The sequence below is a fragment of the Rhinolophus sinicus genome, linkage group LG06 (assembly GCF_036562045.2).
Source record: "Rhinolophus sinicus isolate RSC01 linkage group LG06, ASM3656204v1, whole genome shotgun sequence".
Classification (NCBI taxonomy): domain Eukaryota; kingdom Metazoa; phylum Chordata; class Mammalia; order Chiroptera; family Rhinolophidae; genus Rhinolophus; species Rhinolophus sinicus.
In genome coordinates, this window is record NC_133756.1 from 73,084,152 (window position 1) to 73,105,929 (window position 21,778).

The window sequence follows — 21,778 nt, forward strand, 5'->3', positions numbered from 1 at the left end:
TCTGAAATTAAGTTTAGAAATAATCATCCTCATTAAGTAATGGTCCTGCAGAGAGGAGCTGGAAAGATCTTTCTTAAGTACCCATAGACGCAGGTAGCATTTAATCAGAGACCTCGTCTTCCAACTTATCCTGCACCAGGTAAGAGCCCCAACACTGCAGGCGGCAAACAACTGAGCGCTATAGGCCTGGGTATTTTTATACTGAGTTTTACTGTATTGATGAAATACACTATTCCAAATTCAGTAAAACAAGAAGGGATTATGCATTGGCTTTGTCCTTGAATGGTTTGGAAGGCAAACGGCACTCATGTGATATGCATCAACTGCCAGTGGGGACATTAGAAAGCAGCCTATCAACCAATATGAAATCACGAATCACAAATCTAACAACCACGTACTGACAAGAAAGATCTCCAAAAACAAGAACCACCACAAAATTAGACGCAGAGATTAAGTTCCTCCAAAGTTACGTGTCAGAGATAAGTCTGGAGGGCAATGAGGACAGAAAGATGGTGAGGCTTCCCGCAGGAAGATATGAATGCGTAGGTAAATGAGTATGTAAATGAAGCTAAATGAGACGCGAGCTTGTAAGTAAAATGATGGATTCTTTTCTACCTGAATTTACCAGTTGTTGTTCCATCACTCCACAGCCAAGAACTTCCAGCCATTCTCCATGGAAGTTGATCTCCATCTCAAAGGACGGGTGAGTAAAAGGAAAGCAGCAGTCGATCCATCTAATGTCCAGTCCTGCAAAGACGCCAAGTGAAAACTGTTAAAAGGCAGTCCACCCTTTCTTGTGATCAAATTTGTCCTGCAGTTAATGACACCAACTACTACATTCTGAGTAAAATAAATAGCAAACAAATTAATTTCCAACATGTTTGGAGGAGACAATAAATCTTAAAACTTGTCAAAAACTGGGTATGTCATTTCCAATATGAAAAACACTTTGTTCAGTTCCAGGACCCTCTAAAACAAACCAATCACCTGTCAAATCCTTGGAACTAGCTGGCAGAGAAAAAATTAGGTCAAGATCATGGGAAAGCAGGTATTTCTGCTAGTTTCTGTAAGTGAAAATGGCATCTTATCAGTTAAAGAAAAATATTTTTACTATATTGTCCTTCAAACTTACATATCAACAACATTTAGGATACACTAATCAACTTTTACTTCCATAAGTAGATACTAATTTTTAAATTAACTTTATTATAGCTAATAAAAAGTTAAATAAGACCACCTAAATTTAAGCAAATCATTTAAACAGTCAAAACATTTTTTCTACAGATGATTGATAAATGTACTTATATCTAAATAAAGTACATGCTAAATACCAGAATTAATTTCTCATAAGCAATCATAAATATGGTACTTATAAACAATGATATTATTAAGAAAAGAAAAAACTAATGAATTCCCCACAATTCAAGCCTACAAGTAGCAGAGGTTACTAAAAGCAGAGAAACCAGGTGACAAGGTCACCTAGTGCGGTGGTAGCCAGCTGTGCCCCCTGTGAGGGACACACAAAAAAGAGATCAATGGGCAAATGAGCCATGCTCTCCACCCTCTGGGTAATGACCTTTCTCTTCTTCCTTCAGGCAGCAGTCCTGATTTGGTTTCTCCATGGTAACATGCCCCTCTATCAATTTCAAATTCTATGTTTTCTTGTCTTAGACTCTTTGCATTTTAAACCTAGTGGAAATCAGACTGTGAAATAAATAAAAATAATAACAAAAACTGTTTCCATTTATTGAGCATTTACTATGCCTCTATCATTCCATTTCACAGATAGGGAAAAAGCTATTAGAAAGATCAAGCATCTTGCCCAAAGGTACACAGCTGGCATATGACTAACCTAAACCCAGGTCTGCCGGACTCCAAAACGCCTACTCTTGACAAAACATAATTCCCTGCCCATCAAAAAAGAAATTTCAAAAATCAAAATTCAGATGGGAACGAACTTATGAGACAGAACCTTTCCTATGCCCCAAATAACACAAAAGGTAGATTTTTCTTTCATTGTTCTGTTTTATTTTGCGTTTATGTTCCTAGTTCCCTGCTTCTATGGCAAGTGAATAACTGATTTTCTGTTGAGAACAGAAACACATTATTCCCCCTTTTATTATACATGTGATATAAGACACAGACATTAAGCTGCACATACAGTGTACAATTTCATTAATGTTGACATGTGGATGCATCCATGAAACTGTCACTACAGTAAATACAAAGAACATATCCATCTCTCCCAAAAGTTTCCTCATTCCCTTTTATAATCCTGCCTATCAGCCCATCACCCCTACCTCTATCTTCTCTTCACCCTCATTATCCCCAGGCAACCCCTGATCTCCTTTGTCACTAGAGATGAGTTTGCGTTTCTTAGAATTTTATAAAAATGAAATCATACAGAATTTACTTTTTTTTTAATCTTGCGTCTTCCACTCGGCATAATTATTTTAAGATTCACCATGTTGTTGCACACATCACTAGTTCTTTCTCTTTTATTACTGAGTAGATTTGGCTGACATGTTTTTCTAACTGGGGAAAAAGCTGGCCCTTTTACAAGCCACTGGGGAAATGCGTACAAGTGTCCAACTAGTCCAGACTTTTCCGTATAGAAGCTCCTACGTGCACAGCAACCGTTTATTTGCAATTGTGTCCTAGGAAGAAAGTATCTGTACGCCTGTTTGATTGCCCATCTTTAGGACAAACTATCCCTTTGAATATTCTTATTAAAAAGCTCTAGAGACAATCCTGCTGACAAACAGAAATGTGTGATACAATGGGATATATAACTGAGTGCAGAAGGACTGGCAGACAGAACAATTTTTATTCTTTTTTTATAACTCCTGGTTGGTAAGCAAGCACCAATCAACTTCTGAAAACAATTTAGAAAATAAATTTTGTGCACATGGCTTTTTATACTTGGCTCATACTTTACCAAAGCAAGATGAGTAGTCAGGGCTAACACGATGTTAAATATCACCTAAGTGCGTGGAAGGAACATAGATAAGTGAGGTCGACACACATTAATTTTCTTTGTATGCCCTTTAATTCCTTTGGACAGTCTAAATAAATCGCGTAGTTTAGCAGCTTTATATCACACACTTGTAAAATCTTAAGTTACCCTTACTCGGAGAGAAAAAACTGTAAGATATTAATAAGCCCTCAAAATAGTCATAAGTGCTGTTAAAGTAATTCTGCTATCAATGTTTATTAAGCCCAAACTAAATCCCTCCTGCGTAACATCTATGGTAAGCTGCCTCGCTAGAGACAAGATAATCTCCACACACACCCATCTGAGCTGATGACACTGATGCTGTCATCACAGAACAAGGACTGAACTGAAAAGCGATGTGACAATCTCTCCCCTTCTCCTGGACCTTCTGTGACTAACGGGCTTTTGCTTTACCACTTGTGAAACTAGAAAAAATTGTAACTTTGGATTAAAATTATTTGATGTTGAATACATTTTTAAGATTGAATTCCCACATGTTGGTTGCAGCAACTCTTGTTTTTCTTTGGGTTAAGACCTCAGCCACCACAGCCCTCTGTTTCTTCTTCCTCTATCATCTTACAGGCATCTCTCAGTAGCAATGAAAGTTTAATTGTATCACACCGAAAATTACACCCAGCAAAGCAGGAAACAGCAAGAAAGTCAGTCAAAAGGTTTCAGAATCCACAAAGATGATTAATATTAATGATTTGTGAAGAACTCATTGGTAATAATATCACAGAAAGTAAGACAGAAAACACAGGTTGTCAAAAGTTTTGTTTAATAAAACAGGGAAGTTTTTAATTCTTTTCACTTTCTCAGATCCTTTGTTAAAAGTTTCCTTTTTAAATCTATACGACCCTGCAAGGAATGCCAAGTCCATGACCATCATTTTCTTTGTTCCACTGCTTTAAGGATACCTTCAGTTCTTAAATTCTGCTTCCTTCACATAAACAACAGGCAAAAGCCAAAATCTATAAAACCCCATTTTTGAGAAGCCTGTGGACCTACTTTAAACACAAACAATTATTATTTCAAAGTAAATTATATTAATGTGTAATTTTTGCCAAAAATACCATATTATTTTATATATTCTAACAATTTAAATTTCAGTTACATTGACACATTAACAATAGTAGTTTTTAAATCACTGGTCACAAAATTATTTATTGAATACTTTTTTTTTTTATATTACCCCAGAAATACACTCTCATCTTGTTTTCTCCCTATAACCTCAAAATTATAGTAAGAATTATTATATCAGGTTGAAAAAAGCATCTTGACATTCATCTTGTATTAAAAGATGTGATACTGAATAATCAGCTCAAAACTTGTTAAGTATGGCTTATTTCACATGCCAAGTATCAGGAGTCAGTGAAAAAACCCAATAAAAACTATGTATTTTCTGTTATGCATTAATAGAGGGGAATTTTTAATAAACATTTCCAAATCACACGGATTCATAATGCATTAAACTAATCTCTTATTGAGGTGATAGAGGAAATTAAATGCACATGTATTATACAAAGCTAATGGAAAAGCATGCCAAAGTGTTTTCTTTCTTTTGGTTTTTTTGTTTGTTTGGATATAATAATTTATTAAGGCATACTTACAAATGAAGCTCAGAACTTTTTAAAAATCGCCTTAGAACTTTGTGAGATTACAGCCAAGAGCCTAGAGCCGAGTGGAAGAAAGAACACCTTACAATAAAGCAAACCTGGATTCAGGTCTCAGATTTGTACCTTTTTTCCTGTGAAACCCTGGGCGAGCTAACTAACCTCTCTGAGCCCCTGCAGCCTCACCCCGCTACTGTGTCCAGTGACCGCGATTTCGCCAGTGGTTTTGAGCAAAGAACCTGCAGGAGCCAGGTCTTCTCAGAGACAGACATCCCCTTTGGAGTTCTGGGAGCTGACTCCACTTCCTCTCCTGAACGAGAATTGTGAGTCTGTTCCAGAATGAGGAGAGCTCACCAGAAGCATTCCCTCAGAAATGAGTAGTGAAAATTCCTTCAGGATAATCATGTGAGCCCAGATGGAAGAGGTACAACTAACTCTCTGTACTCTGGAAGGTTACTACCTGCCGTACCTGTCACAGGCAGCACTGCTTCTTACCTGCTCCACGTACCAGCCTCTCGACGTCTTGACACTTGGCCAAGACCACTCAGGGAGATAGTGCAGGGGTGTGTGTGAGCGTGTGTGTGGGCGGGGGCTCTTCCCACCAATCCCTGACTCCTACGCAACGTTGCAGTACCTGAGCACGCAGACATATTGTAAATATTAAATAGATGTCATCCCACCTTTCCCCCAACTCACCTTCATAATAGATCTCACAAACATAATACACTTCATTTCCCTGACTTACTGACTCATTAAGGGATTCTTCCTCTGTTTCCCATACCCTTTATATTTAAAGATGGGACTTTGCTCTCAGAACTGTGTCCCAGAGGTGTCGGAATCTAATCTGTAAACAGCTGATGGCCCAAACTAGAGCCTGTACCAGTAATTTTATATATTCTGCCAAGGCTACTCTTCACTGGAGCAGATAATTTTTAAAACAGACTATACAAATATACAATTAATCACTGCTGCTGCGTGTTAAGTTTTCAGTAAGTTTTCCCCCCACAGGTATCAGAGAAATGGTAGAATGTAGCACCGTGATCCAGTGGGGCTGCTCACGGCTTCTACACAGAATACAGCACGCACCCTACGTAGGAAGGAAATCAAGGTGGAGGGGAAAAGGACAGAGGGTGCGCTCCAGCTGAAAATAAATTCCTTAAAAACTGAGATCATATTAGATGACCACAAGCTAATCTGGGCAAATTACCTGGCTGCCACTGCCAAAGGCACCTGACAATCCTATCTCTTCTGATACTGTTTAAGTAAGACCCCACAGCCCTTTAAACTGAATATGTAGCAAGCAACATACAGGCATTTTTCCAGCTTTCCCAATATTGATCTTTCTACTAGCTTTCTTTAAAAAAAAAAAAAATTCTGAATAGGTAATATGTTCACAGAGTTCAAAAGCAAAACACTGTGAAAGGATCCATTTCACTGTATAATGGGGCATCAGTGACAAGTCTCACATCCCTGCCCCGTCCCAGCCCTCTCCTTCTGGACCATTAGAGGCAAGCTTCTAGAGTTTCCTTTTTATCGCCAGATGTAAGCAAACACAAACATGGAGCTCTATTTTCCCTCCTTTCTTATACAAAAGACAGCACTCTGCACGTTACTGGGCAGCACGCTTTTTCACTAATGACATGTTCTGGAGGTCTTTCCAGCTGGAAACATACAGCACCCCCCATTCTCTTTCTCACCCTGCATGGTGTTCCACCAAGTGGCTCTGGCCCATAAGAAGTCCCTCAGTGATACACATTTGGACTACACCAAGTATTTTGCTATGGAAAAAGACACTACAACAAACTACCCTGTTGGGTCAAAGAGTAAATGCTTTTTGATAATTTTAATAAATATTGCCAAATTATCCTAAGAGTTGTACGGTTTTGCACTGCCATCACCAAGGGGCCGAGGCCACACAACTAATGAGTGAAAGAGTCACACGAGAGCTCAGGTCCCAGGTGAAGATTCAGGGCTGTACTGATAAAAGGCCACCAGCTTGACCTCCATCCACAGCGCCCCCCCCCCCGCCCCCAGCTGATGCACTTGCCGAGCTCCACAGACAAGACCCAGACTCCTGCTGCCTTCCTCACCCCTGCTGTCTGTTTCCCATCCCTTGTCTTCCGCCAGCAGAGGAAACAAGTGTCTCCTGCACTGAGCAACTGCGGCTGGCAGGAAGGAGGAAGAGGAGGCCATGTCAAGCCGGAAGCACCTCTGTGGGACCGTTGATTCCATCCCCAAAGTCCACCTCACATGCAGCCTGACGTCATTCACAGCTAACAACGCACCCCTATGGAGGCCTTAGCAGCCCGAATGCCACCACCGTGACTATTTACTGCACCGTGTCTATCCCATGCACCCACACAGCCATGCACCCTGGAGTCCGGTACTGCCGACTGCTAAGTGGAATAAAATCACTGCAACTACAAAGCTAATGCCAAACCCCAGCTTGTCCCTCTCAGGCAGGGAAAGAGCATAGCAAAAGCCTCCGGTGTGGGACGTCCACAGCCCACAGCACAAGACGTTAGCACCCCTTCAGTCAGTGACTCCCTTTGCCGAGATGCAAAGTAATTGGGGGAAAACAGAAGCTAGCAATTGTCTCACTCGGTGACGGTGTAACTGATGCCACAGCGATCAGTCCTCCAGGGAGCTGAAGTGCCGTTCAGACCGTGACCCGGGGACTCCTCCACACAGGAGTCCTTCGAATAGGGCTTGGCTCTGAAGATACTATCCTTTCTCCACCTCCCAGTGGGGCGAGAAATGGAGTGGAGCACAATATCCCCTCATTCAAAATCTGGGTACAGGGTCAGAGGCACTAAGGTAAGTGACCGCTCTCCAGCACACAGGAGTGGAAGGGGACAGGTAACAGCAAGCTGGCCTGGGGGGAAGCCACACTGCAGGGCTCTAGTCTCCCAGTCTTCCTCCCAACCCATTCAGAGGATGAAGACAGAGGCAGCCTTGTAAGCTGGAGGCCAACACTCCACCTTCCACAAACCTGGTGTAGACCTGGGATCAAAGGCCAGTGGCCTCAAGCACGGGATTTAACGTCTCACTGCTCAATTTTGTTTAAAATAAAAATTATACTTACCTCACCAAGTTCTGGTGACAATTCAGCAAGAAAAAAGTGTGTAAAAACCTAGCATAGTTCCTGGCACCTGATAATACTCACTGGGTGATTTTTGAACTGAGTATCACTGAAAATCAGACCATAACCTAAAATATCTCTCACCTTTTTATAAAAGTATAAAGAAAAACGAACATTTTTAACTTGCATTCCGAAGGTAATCAACATTTGTTGTTAATTTACTACAGCACTGTGCTAAAATCCATGCCTTGGTTAATTCCATCCTTACACTGATGTGAGGCTGACACAAACACTGCCCAGTAATTACCAGTATTCCTATCCTGCAGATGAAGCAACTGTGGCTGAAAGAGTTTACACGTCTAATCTAAGTTGACAAAGCTGGTAAATGCCAAGATCAGAATTCAACACCAGGCGGATGAGACACAAAGCCCTGTGCTGCCCTCCACTGGAGCAGACCATGAAAAACTACACTAATTCAGCTTCCATTGCAAAGTGCCCTTGGTGCCCAGACCAACATGGTACCATCAGTTTCCTTGTTCTTCTAATACATGACAATGATGACCATGATTTTTAAAAAGAGAGAGAGAGAGAGAGAGAGAGAGAGAGAGAGAGAGAGAGAGAAACAAAAAGGCATAGTCTAAGTTCAAAGAGTTATAAGAGAAATACCTCCATTGGCCAGAATACAGAACAGAAATGCAAGAGTGAGACGGGCTACAAGACGGGATTGCTGGGCTCGGAGCCCACAACCAGAAGAGCCAGGAGCCTGCCTGCTGCAGGGTAATATACTACTGGCGGCGGATCTGACAGAAGCTGAAAGGTTGAAGTCATATGCAGGGCTGAAATAAGCGCCATCCTGGTAAAGAAGGCTGACAAAAATTACCACCAAATACAGCCTGGGGCTATAGCTCTGAAGAGCTGTAGGCTTAGAGAGCAACACTACAGGTATTGGATCTGCCCTAAATCAGGACTGATTAACATCTGACAGATCCCTGTAAACCTTTGTTCTGGATTTCAAGCCCAGAGAGTGAGGTGGAATGAACTGCAAAGCCACATAGGGGAGAAATAAGCAAAGTGGGATAAGACAACAGGGAGAAAAACTGAAAAAGGGAGCAAAATAAAAGCAAAAATCTTCCAAAGGGATGGAAAACAATATTTCATTAAAATGCAAACAACAAAAAAATGCTGGGGTAGCAATATTTATACCAAATAAAATAGACTTTAAAACAAAGGGTATAACAACAGACAAAGAAGGACCCAGCAATTCCACTTCTGGTTATTTATGCAAAGGAACTCAAACACTAATTCGAAAAGCTACATGTACCCCTACGTTCACTGCAGCATTATTTACAATAGCCAAGATAAGGAGGCAAGCTAAGTGTCCATCAATAGATGAATGGATAAAGAAGAAGTGGTACATTTATACAATGGAATATAACTCAGCCATAAAAAAGAATGAAATCTTGCCATCTGCAACAAATTGGATAGACCTAGAGAACATTATGCTGGGTGAAATAAGTCAAACAGAGAAAGACAAATACCCTATGACTTCAATTATATGTGGAATCTAAAAAACAAAATAAACAAACAAACAAAACACAAACATACTCATAGATACAGAGAACATTTTAATGGCTGTCAGATGGTAAGGGAGGTGGGAAGATAGGGGAAGGAATCAAGAGGTACAAATTGGTAGTTACAAAATAGTCATGGGGATGTAAAGTATAGCACAGGGAATATAGTCAATAATATTGCAATGTCTACGTATAGTCTCAGATGGGTACTAGATTTACTGAGGTGAGGCCTTCATAAGTTATATAAATATCTAATCCCTATGTGGTAGACCTGAAATTAATATAATATTGTATGTCAACTGTTATTGAAAAATTAAAAAACATTTTTTAAAGACATATTATGAAGCTACTATTTTTGAAGAGAATGTAGTATTACATCAAGATAGACAAATAACAGATGCATGGAGCAGAATAGAGAGTCCAAAAACAGACCCAAACATACGTGGTCAACTGATTTGAACAAACGTACGAAGGCAATTAAGTGATGAAAGGTTGAACATTTCAAGAAATGGTGCTGGAACAACTGGATATCCATATGCAAACAGTCTTTAATTCACACCTCATACCATATGCAAAATTTTTCAAAATGATCACAAACCTAAGAATGAACTGAAAACTATAAAACTTTTAAAAGAAAACACAGCAGAAAAATCTTTATCACCTTGGATTAGGATAGAGTTCTTAGAAACCACATCAAAGCATAATCCACAAAAGAAAAAACAGGTTAATTACATTTCATCAAATTAACAACTTCTGCCCTTCGAGGGACACTGCTAAGAGAATGAAAAGACAAGGCACAGACAGAGAAAATATCTGACAAATCACATACCTGACAAAAGACTTGTATCTAGAATAAATAAAGAAGTTTCAAAAATAGATAATAGGAAAACTGATTTTTCAAATGGGCAAAAGATTTGGGCACATCACCAAAGAATAGGAACATGGATGGCAAGTAAGCACGTGATATTCAGCATCATTAGTCATCACAGAAATGCAGGTGAAAACCACAGTCAGCTACCACTGCACACCTATGAGAATGGCTAAAATAAAATGACTGAGCAGACCTCGCATTTGCAAAGATGACGAGCAACTTCTACTTCCACACACTGTACTAGGGATGTAAAATGGGTCAACATAACTCTGCTGAGTGAAAAAAGCCAGGCAAACAAAGAATAAATACTTTTTTCCTTGGATTCCATTTACATAAATCTAGAAAATACGTACGAATTAATAGTGACAGAAAGCACATCACTGCTTACCTAGGCATGGTGTGGCAGGGAGACTGAGCAGAAACGGTGGTAGGGAGACATGACAAAGGGGCACAAGGAAACTTGGGGGGTGATGGATATGCTCATTCCTTTGATTGTGGTGATGATTTCATATGTGTATAAATATGTCAAAACTTAAATTGTACACTTTAAAATGCTTCGTTTATTGGAAGCCAGTTATAATTCAAGGAAACTTTAAAAAAAAAAAAAAACTAAGCGAAAAGGGTCACCATAATAAGCACTTCTCTCAATCTTTGGACTTTACAATTTGGAAGTCCATTGTGACCTCAACAGAAACAGCTAAAATCAACACAACCTGGGTTGGGCAGAAGTAGGAAGGAATGTGTGGCTAGAAAGAAAAGGAGAATAAGCTTCCAAAGAAGAATGGAAGGTTAAATGATGGCATTTATTTGTTTGCTTTATCTTAAGACAGTAGTCTGAAACCCATTTTAAGCTGATAATTGATGAAGCCAGGTTCCGGAGAAAGTAATGGAATGGGAAGGAAGAAGAATGGGATCAAGAGGCCACATAAGCATTGAGTTCATACCGAGTCACCTAAATTTCCTTAATGAAACAGGTGACCTTATCCTCCGACAGACGAGAGTGTCCATGGTCTGGGGTAACTGAGACAGGGATTTGTACAGTGAACTGACCGAAGGTAATAACAAAGATCCCTACTAACCGTGACCCAGCTAAGGTGGCTGATCATAATTACAAACTCTGATCATAATTACAACAGGGAAAAGCCGAAAGAGTAGATTAGGCTATCAAGTCGATTCAAAGTTAGGTGGTTAACGAGTATGGCAAGTCAAGGGTTCCAAGGACTTAAAGTGATTGATAACAGAGTTTAGATACCTAACCTCACTTTGATTATCTCTCCTTGGATGGGCTAGGGTAGAAGCGAGACCAGAAGAGAAGTGACAGGAATGAATGAAGCTCTAGGGCTTTCTCTGAACCTGAGGAGTAGAGAAGGAACTTTCCTTCTCCCGTAAATCTTACCGTTTTCCGGGTTACCTGTCTACCAGCCACCCGAAAGATCAACATAAGTAGAAACAGTATGAAATAGGCGCATTCCTGGTACATTAATCATCTTGATTACAGTATTCCTAAAATTTTAAGTACTTTTTTTTTCACTGTAACTCAAGGCCTGATAATTTTGTTTCATTTAACATGAAACCCCCAACAATTTCAACTTCTCATTTCTTTAGAGTAGGGAACCTATTTGCTATCCTTTTCCCAATATCCACAGAATCATGGGTTTCACACCTCTTAAAAGTATTCCATGGTAGATGAGGGTAAAAGGGATCAAATATATGGTGATGGAAGGAGAACTGACTCTGGGTGGTGAACACACATGTGATTTATAGATGATGTAATACAGAATTGTACACCTGAAACCTATGTAACTTTACTAACCACTGTCACCCCAATAAACTTTAACTACAAAAAACAAAAGAAAGAAAGAAAAAAATGGATTCCAGTTCAATTTAACCATTGCTGTCTCAGGCTTTCTCCCAAGGTTTCCTTGTACCAACTTCTTAGACCAGAAAGGTCAACTCTAGTATTTCTCCATTCACCAGACATCTAAAGAAAAGGGGGTCTTATGTCTCTCTCCATCTGATTCCTAAGGTGATGATCTATTTCCACTGAGCACCTCTACAGTGCAAGGCACTCCATATCCCCACTGCATAGCTAGGGGTCCCCAGGCTCAGGTAGGTGGAGTATGCAGCCAGTTTGTACCAGCCTGCCTGACCTCCATCCTAGCCCCAGTGAGCAGAGGCACCAACACTGCCTGAATACGACAACTGCTTGCTACTTCGTTTTCTAGGACAGCTCTAAGAAAGACCGGCCTCTCCAAGGCAGACCCAGATAGCCCAAAACACCTGATTTAAAACTTAGTAAAGTGACATGCTTAATTTTTTTAATTTGTCAACTTTAGGAATAAAGTAGAACTAACAACTATTAACCTAATTATTATTCTTAACCACTTTCACTGCATTTTTACATTTTTTATATTTTCAATTACAATTGACACACATCATATTAGCTTCAGTTGTACAACATAGTGATTAGACATTTATACAAGTTATAATCAGTTCATTTATATTAACAGGGATTCATAGATAGAGAAAAATATAAAAAGATATGGAAGATATGGGATCCTCATTACCAAGACCAATTGACCTCACTCCTGACCAGAACAGCATTCAAAGGACAGAGCCTGGAAATGTTTCAGTTGAATGGGACCATATATCAATCCCTGTGGCGGTTGGGCTGACAAACAGGTCATTTTGTGGGAATCAACACCTATGGCAGAAAGAGGGTGGCGGCAGGTTGGGGCAGAGGGAGAAGACAACGAACTGCAATCAAGCTCCAGAAACACCCCACTGGAACTCTGCTGCTTAGACAACCCACTAGGATTGCCCTGGGCTGGTGGTGAGGTAGGAGGGTGTTAGACCAAATACTGGGCCTTCATATTCCTGCCAGAACCAATCTCTGATGTGGACAGCCCTGAGAAGGGCATGTCCTCAGCAAGGAGGCTGCCCTGGCTGAGGCTAAGGGCAGGCCCATCAGCCAGGGGGATACTGGGAGGTGCCTCTAAGGACCACCACAAGCCTTTTGTGCTTTTAAACAAAAGGGAAGAGACCTGACTTGCCCCTGGCGAAATACCTAGATCACAAGACATTGCTCCTTCAGACTAGTTATCTATGCCATGAGGCCCATGCTCTATAAAGGGAAAGGCCAATGTTTAGTAAAGAGATTGAGCCAAAGAAGGCTGTAAACCCTGAAGGATGGAAAGTGAAACTAAAACGTCAGGAATCCTAACCCCCAACCTTAGGTTCTCTGAAAGAAATATCTGCCAAATATGGTACTAAATATAGGGGAAATGGTTTAGAAACGTTAATAAAAATGAGAGCAAATTCCACGAGCACAAAAATAGTCTAAAGGTTATTTTATTTCTTTCTAATACACTGATAACCTCTCTTCTATCAGCCTTGGTATGCTGGTACAATTGAAATGTTAGCAGAAAATAATAAACTGCTTCAGACAGGAGGAAAAACACCCTAAAAGGAAAACAGCTGTAATAACAACAAATTGCCACAAGGAAATGGTGTGTTCTAATTTTTAATTTTGCTTTTCGAGAACAAAGGAATACAACACTAATAATATATTTTTTTAAAGTGAAAAGCTTAGACAAATTTATAAAAGCAAATATAAAAAGAGTTGAATAATTCTGAGGCCTGCGGAGACAGTTCCTATTCATTAACTAATTAAAGATTGAATTTGAAATTTTGAAAATGATCTTTCATACCCCAAATGTAACTGAGTGTGAGGGAGCAAAGAAGGCTTGCCCCCCAGCCAGTGAGAGGGAGGCAGAGTACGGGGGCATCACAAGGAGACCGAGGGAGAGGCCCGATTGTTAACACCACGGCTTTCGTAGGCCTCGCAGTTTCAGAAATATCATTAAAATGATTGCTTTCCATCCTTTCAAAAGAGCTCAGTCAGACTGGCTGGGCTAAAACTGCACCTCAAATATTTCCCAGCTATGTGATCCTCCCATGGTACTTCATTTCTGTGTCTAGGGTCCCTCATCTGAAAAATGGAGATTATAATAATATTTACATCATAGATACAGTTCAAACCAAAACAAAAAAATCCTTACAAAAGTGCTCAGCGCAGTGTTTGGCAATGTTAATTATTACTATTATTGTCATCATTATTATTGCTATTATTCATCTAAATGACATGCAGATTATTTGCAGCTAGACAAGTTTACCAAGACATTTTTCAAAAACTAGGAACTCCCACTAAAAAAAAAAAAAAAAGAAAAAAAGAAAAAACTTAAACGGACCCTCTGGAATTTTTTCAGTAAAAACGTGTCACTTCTCTTGAGGGTGCCGAAGACACTGCCAGGCCTGTGGTCTGTACCACGTACCCCACTCCCTCGTAGTTCACAATGGCTTGGGTTTGGGTCACCTTCCCGCCCTGCTTAGCGTCTGCCCTCAGATGCATCTTAACGGATGTTCCAAAGACGCGGATGCACCCGAGAACTAGCGCCCGCAGCCCCTCCGGCAGCTGCTCCTGTAGCAATCCACTCCGTTTTATAAACAAAAAGTAAATTTGAGATTTATAAAACAGCAACTCTGATCTGTAATGAAATCTGAAACCCACAAGTCTGGGCCAGTAGTCCCTTTTAAATAAAGCAAACGTCTGCCTGAAGTAGAGAAACTACAACTTCACTGCCGCTTCAAAGGTAAGGTTCTTGATTTTTGGCCATGGCGTGATGGGTTTCACAGCCAGAAAAATCACACACTGCAGAAATGGTTTTTATAAGGAAAACTGCTCCCTGGAAACTTTCACTTCAATCCACGGTTTTGAAATCTATTCAAATACAAATATTTAAAATATTAACACAAAGAAAGTCCAGGACCATATTGAGGGACTGAATATTTTCAAGGACCCTGGGTCATTTTCACAATCACTGCAGGGTCAGGTGTGGTATACTCTTTTTAAATATTTGCTGGTGCTCGGAGAGAAGACCACCGTCAACGCCAATTTGCTGTGCCATGTCTGATATAAAGTTACATCTCATTTCATTATACAAAATTAACACAAATCAGCCTTAACTATTGCACTTTGATTGTGCTGTTTCTTCCTACACTCCCTGCTTTTATTGCCTAGTCATAATTTTCCTTCCCTCCTTTACTCCTTCACTTTTTTCATATTTATACGTTTATTTAATATTTTCTTTCTACAAGGTACCTTTCACATGTTATCTCATTTTATTCTCATGGGAAAGATTATTATCTTAACTTTTTTTTGCATTTTCTTTCTTTCCCCCCCTTCTTCCGCCTCTCCGCCCCGACTCTGTTCAAGCCATTGTTTCTCAGTCTAGTTACGTAGGACACAGCTCCCTGGCCCATGCTGCTAATATGAGCCTTGCGCTCCCCCTGGCTGAGGCAATCGGACACTGGTGGTTGGTCGGCTGCTCACAGCAGCCCACGGCAGCACTCAGCAGCCCACGGCTACTCATGGCAGCACAGCTCCAGGGAGAACTGTTGTTCACAATCTTAGCTGTAGAGGGCACAGCTCACTGGCCCATGTGGGAATGGAACCAGCGACCTTGGCATTTAAGAGCACGGCGCTCCAACCACCTGAGTCACCAGGCAGGCCCTATCTTGACTTTTAAAAGTTAGAAAATGAAGACCTAAAGCACTACATGACCTGTTCAAGATTTCAGCATAAACGGATGAAAGAGAACTTTAATTTTGCTGATTCCACTCTACCGTATCTCAGTGGTCATGAGATTTTTCTGTTAACCATTTGTTTTACTTTCTTCCATTCCGTTCTTCATTCCTTAAGGCTGTACAGCTTTCTGCTTGTTCTCAATGACTAGTGTCAGCTCGGACAATCCCCAACTAAGATGCTTTCCTGGAGCACATGCAAACACCAGAAGAGGCACCTCTCCTATACGCTCCCATGACACATTAGTTTCCCTGTGAGAGGATCTGAGATACATGGCTCCCTGAATACAGGGATTACATCTAGCTTATTCAATACCGTGATGCCAGAAACATGGTGGAAACCAGTGGCGCTTCTTGCTCAGAAATTAAAAGCCCATCCCCAAAGAATGATGCGATGACCACCAAAGGCACCTTCTCCAGGGCTCAGCATGAGCTCGAGGAAAGGGTCCTGGGTAGAGGACAGGTGACTCAACACCAGTGAGTAAGAAAGAATAACTCAGGTGAAGGAGCTGACGGTACTAAATGGGTTTCGGGGGTGGGGTGGGGGTGAAAATAACAAAGTAGGAGAAACAGAAACACTAGTCATTAGAGAAAGGAGGCTACCTACCTGTCGATGCAGAAACACTTATCTAACTATAAGGTAGTTTCTAAGCCTCCCAAAGATCAAATGATTTGATGGTAGAAATGTGTAGCAAAACATAAACAAGGAGAACTCTAATAATTCTCTCCATAGACTGACAATTTCAGATAAGCCTGAATTCCTTTGTAAAGCTACGAGAGACGGAACCCTATCTCCCTAAAATACTAGAAATCCACTCTACCATAACCTGCCTCAAAATGGCTTGAACACAGCCCATCTCCTTACATTCCAATATTACTGCTAAAAATAACATAATTCTTTTATCATGAAAGTAAAGCGAAGCCGGCTATAAAAGGATTGTCACATCTGAAACCTGTTTCACTATTACATTATACAATTTTAATATGAAATATTTCAAAACTAGAGACAGAAATAGAAAATAGCAAATTTCCGTGTACCCACTTTTCAGTTTTGTCAAACCATAACATTTTTTCATATTTCATATCTTTTTATTTTAATGAAATACTAAGAACACACTTGAGGCCTGGTTTGTACCTCTTCCCTAAAACCATTCTCCACCTCCTAGAAAGAAACTAGATGAAGTTCATGTATTCTTTTTTAAAAGGTAAACATGTGAAGAATATATAGAATTATTAAACGGTTTCTTAAATATTACATGAACTATATGTTTGCTAATATGGAAGTTTCGATATTCTCACAAATCTTGCTAAGACAGGACATCCATCAGAGGCTTACTAAATTATAACAAGAATCCTTTAAAATACATATTTGAGCTCACACGTTGGTAGGGGAAATCTGGAGGTATGAACAAATGTGCCTCAAGATAGGTGAGCACTCACATTCCAGCTGGGGGATGGTAGCTGAGACTCCTACACAGGACCACGATTTTCTACACCTACTTTTGTGTATCTTTGTCAACACTTACAAATGTTAGATCTTAAAAAGTATTTTCACACGTGAAAAATGACAAAGGATAGCTCATGGTGGTTTTCATTTGCTTTCCCCTGATTACTAATACGGGTTAGCATCTTTTCATGTATTCATTAGTCCTTCTAGCTACATCATTTGTCACCTTCATGTTCACCCACTTCTCTCTTAGGTCGATTTCCACTTGTTTATTTACAGTTCTTTATATATGTTGACTGCTATTTGACATGCCACCACACTCTTATTATGTAGAAGAGCTAAAATTAAAATGACTGACTATATCAAGTGCTGTTGAAGATGCAGAGCAACTGGCACCTTCATACACAACGAGAAGGAATGTATAATAAAATGGACAAGTACTTCAGAAAACAGTTTAGCGGCTTCCCAGGAAATTAAAATACACCTACCATATAACATTAATTCCATTCCTACGTGTGTGTATTTACTGAAGAGAAATGAAGGCACATGTCCATCCAAGACTTGTGTGTGAATGTGTCTAGAAGCTTTACTTGTAATAATAGTAAAAGACTGGAAGCAATCCAAACGTCTATCAATGGGTGGATGGATAAAGGAACTACGGAATGAAATGCTTAGCAATAAAAAGGAATGAGCTCTTGATTTACACTACAACATGGCTGGATCTCCAAATAATTATGCAAAGTGAAATACACCAGGCAAAAAAAAGAATAGAGTACATTATAGAATTCCATTTGTATAAATCTAAGAGGTGCAAACTAATCAATAGTGACAGAAACTAGTTCACTGGCTGCCTGGGGTGAGGAGATGCAGGGAACAGTGAGAAGAGATTACCAAGGGACAGAAGGAAGCTATTGGGGGTGATGTTTATTATCCTGATTCCGCTGGTGGTTTCACAGGTGTATACATATGTCAAAACTTATAAAATTGTGTAAATATATTCAGTTTGTTGTATGTCAACTTAGCAGATTGTAAATTTTAAATATGTATAGTTTATTTTATGTCAATTATACCTCAATAAAGCTGTTCTTTTAAAAAGCTCACAGAAATAAGAGAATAAAAGAGAATTCTAACCATGTTAGGCCTCTATCTTCTAAACATGTTTTAATTGTAGGTCACCATTAAGGGAAATCTCCTATCCTTCTCCTTACAGCTGTCTAAAAACAAACCAAAATATTATCTCAAATAAGTTAGAAATAGTTGGAGGGGGACGTATCACGAACAAAAATTTTCTTGGAAAGATAATGGAGGGCAAGTAACTAAGTGAGAGTCCAGCTCTTAAAAATGTTATTCTTCTTCCTCCAGGAAATTCACTGTTAATATTTTTGCTGTTGACAGCAGTAATCAGTATATAAACACGTGAAATTTTCCTCTGAGTGCACTCACATGGTTAAGAATCTTGCCCCACATGGATAGACCCAGAGGGTATTAAGCTAAATGAAATAAGTCAGACAGATAAAGACAAACACCATATGATTTCACTTACGTGTGGAATTTAAAAAACAAAATAAACAAAACAGAAGCAAACTCATAGGTACAGAGAACAAACTGATGGCTGCCAGGTGGAAGGGGGTTGGGGGACAGGGTGAAAATGGTAAAGGGCTTGAGAAGTACAAATTGGTAGTTAGAAATAGTCACGGGGATGTAAAGTACAGCATAGGGAATACAGCCAATAATATTGTAATAACTATGCATAGTGCTAGGTGGGTACTAGACTTATCAGGGGCATCACTTTAGTTATATAAATGTCTGACCACATGCTGTACACCTGAAACTAATGTAATATTGAATGTCAAGTGTAATTGAAAATTTTTTTTAATTAAATAAATAAATGAGAAAAAGAAAAAAAAGAATCTTGCTCCATTTTTCAAGTCTGACCTACGTAATGATAATACAGTTATATAATAACACTACTCAGTCTGTACACTTTCTCCTGACTGATGACCCTTTCCCCTGACTGATGACCCTAATCTTAATCCATGATCATTCATATCACAGGATATCATCGTTTTTTTCTTTCTCTAGCTAATTCCATTTTCGTATCCTCTTGCTCCTCACATGGTATGAACCAGGAAATCTGTAAATTCTACCTCGCTGAGGACCTAAACCATTAAGCCACAACTTAGACCAAAATAATCTAGATCCAAATAGCCTTAATGATTTCAGGAAGATGGTAATTACTGACTAGGTAAGCCCCCAAAGACAAAGGCATTTGAGTACCTACCATCTCCAAACAGATGTGCCACAAGCCTGGTCAGTGTCTGCTTCAGGTGAAACTCTACGAGCTTCACGGCCTCCATGGTATGTGTCTCTTGTTTACGGGCAGAGCGAGAACTTTGTTCAAAGAGCTGCAGGCTTTCTCCATCCTTTATGCCAGCAAACAACTGTAAACCAAGAGGAATAATATCAATACATAAAAATAGTATCCTTGCCAGTCTATGTCAGAAAACATAATGTGGGAATAAAATCCATTGAGTCTTCGAGCCGATGAACGTACTGACAGTAACATTCATTTAGTCCCAACTTTGAAGAAAGCACTCTGCTCCACGGAATGGAGTGTTTGGGAAATTAAAAGATTGTTCTGATCTTTGAGGATCTGTCCGTTTGACTTTTGCGCTAAGTTACAGTCATTTCCTCACAAGACACATTATCCTCGATGTTAGTGGATATACCAGTGAATCAGGCTTTCAGACTCTAAAAGTATATCCCTGACCATCCCAGTGTCCTGAAAGTGTGTTGTGAAACTAGGTGAAAAGGATAACCGAGGAATTAAATCCTGTCAAGTCCGTGATGGCAGGAAGTGTGCTGCACTTTGCTGACCCTGTATCTCCAAGCCCGGAAAGGGCCTGAAGCACATTTCTGTCACTTACTAGGCAGGTAAACTCTGGCAAGTGACACGGCCGCCAAGCCTCACGTAATGCTTTGTAAAGTAGGAATAATAACACTCAATTACGACACTTATAATAATTAAGGAAAATAATGCGTTAAAAGCACAGAGTGCCTGGCCCATTGCAATGGCTAAATACATGTTCCACATTATAATCACAACCATAATTATTAATCACAGTTATTCTTCATAAGCTGCTTTACCACTAAGAGAAAGCATCCCCACCTTTGACAACAAAGCTGACTTCACCTGCTAGGAGACTGACTCGGAGGAGAACTGAGCAAATGAGTCTACCATTCTTTCCACCTGATGTCCACGAAATAAAAAGTAAAAAACATTAATGAAAGAACAAATTCACTGCTGTTTCTAGTAATACAAGGCTGGATAATTAGAACCAAACCTCCTGATAAATCTACAAAAATTCTTAAAGGCACTGAAGAAATAACACAATAGAGAGAAAGCACAAAGCCAGAAGAAAGCCCAGCACAAAGCCTGAGAAATATAATGAGAATATTTGCCTATCTAACATCTATCAACAGAAAACCCAAACATTGGTTGCGACAGCTTACCACAGCAAAGGAGGCCAAAGTAACAGCCCACAGTGGCTGCCCAAGTAGGGCGTCAGATAAACAGCCTTAAAGGATGATGCCCTCTCTCCATCACTAACAGGAAGGCTCTGTGTGCTATATACAGCCACTTCCCAAGGCAGTATCAGGTGGAGGGAGGCTGACTGATATTCCATGGTGTCTATTATGACACCAGCGCTGAATGCAAGTTATCTCAGCCCTTTCCTCCTTAACTAAAGGAAAGAAGAGAACCAAAGCAAAACAGCAGTAGAAATGCAAAAAAGAAAAAAGAAATGCTTGAAAGTTGAACAAATAAATAATTTTCATACAAGTGAGAAAACAGAAGAAACATGGTTCAAATCCAAAAGTGGTTCAGAAGAAACCTTCCAGAGGGAAAAGATGTGGCTTTGTGATATTGTTGTTCATTTTATAAAATTCAAAAGAGGCCATGGCACAGAAAATAATCAAGATAAAACCTTAATTCAAGTGGTCCCGGTGATAGCCAGGGACTCATAAAAGGCGACGCCCTTCAAGGGCACCCAACAAGAATATTTTAGGCATGTGACAGGCACAAGAGCCCAGGCTGTTGCATTTTAACTTAATGCCGGTGAAATAATTCCACCTCCCAGCCAGAGGAGGTGTCTGGGCCTGGGCAACAGGTTTGGGGTCTAGCCTAATCTCACAGGGAAAAACAACGTACGTTTGTTTTGTGACTAACCTAAACAAACTAAGGAAGTACTGGAACTATAACATTTTGGTAGCCACGTCAATACAATAAACATTTAGTAAGGTAAATCAGAAACAGATACCATGTTTTCAAGTTACAAAGCATTTCAACATTATAACATTAAAACAAATACGTTAAGGTCACTTCAACAGCATTTGAAATTTTAACCAGTCCATAAGCCAATAAGCCATTACAACATCACCGATTCAGTTAAATTTAGGTTCCTAAGTGGATCTTGGCCTGAGGGCACAGAGCTCAAGTCTAAAGCCCTATGGGACCAACCCTAACAGCAGACCTGCTCCAAACCACGTCCAGTGCA

General features: G+C 39.9%; 1 protein-coding gene across 5 annotated transcripts in view; it reads right to left on the bottom strand.

Annotated features, from left to right (window-relative positions):
* FARS2 (phenylalanyl-tRNA synthetase 2, mitochondrial) overlaps positions 1-21,778 on the bottom strand; it is a 541,022-nt gene that overhangs the window by 378,861 nt on the left and 140,383 nt on the right. For all 5 annotated transcript variants that reach the window (XM_074335275.1, XM_074335276.1, XM_019710860.2 and 2 more), the window contains 2 exons: positions 19,504-19,663; positions 616-747 (listed from right to left, as the gene is read on the bottom strand). In XM_074335275.1, coding sequence (XP_074191376.1) covers positions 616-747; positions 19,504-19,663 — 292 coding nt within the window. The remainder of the gene's footprint in view (positions 1-615; positions 748-19,503; positions 19,664-21,778) is intronic.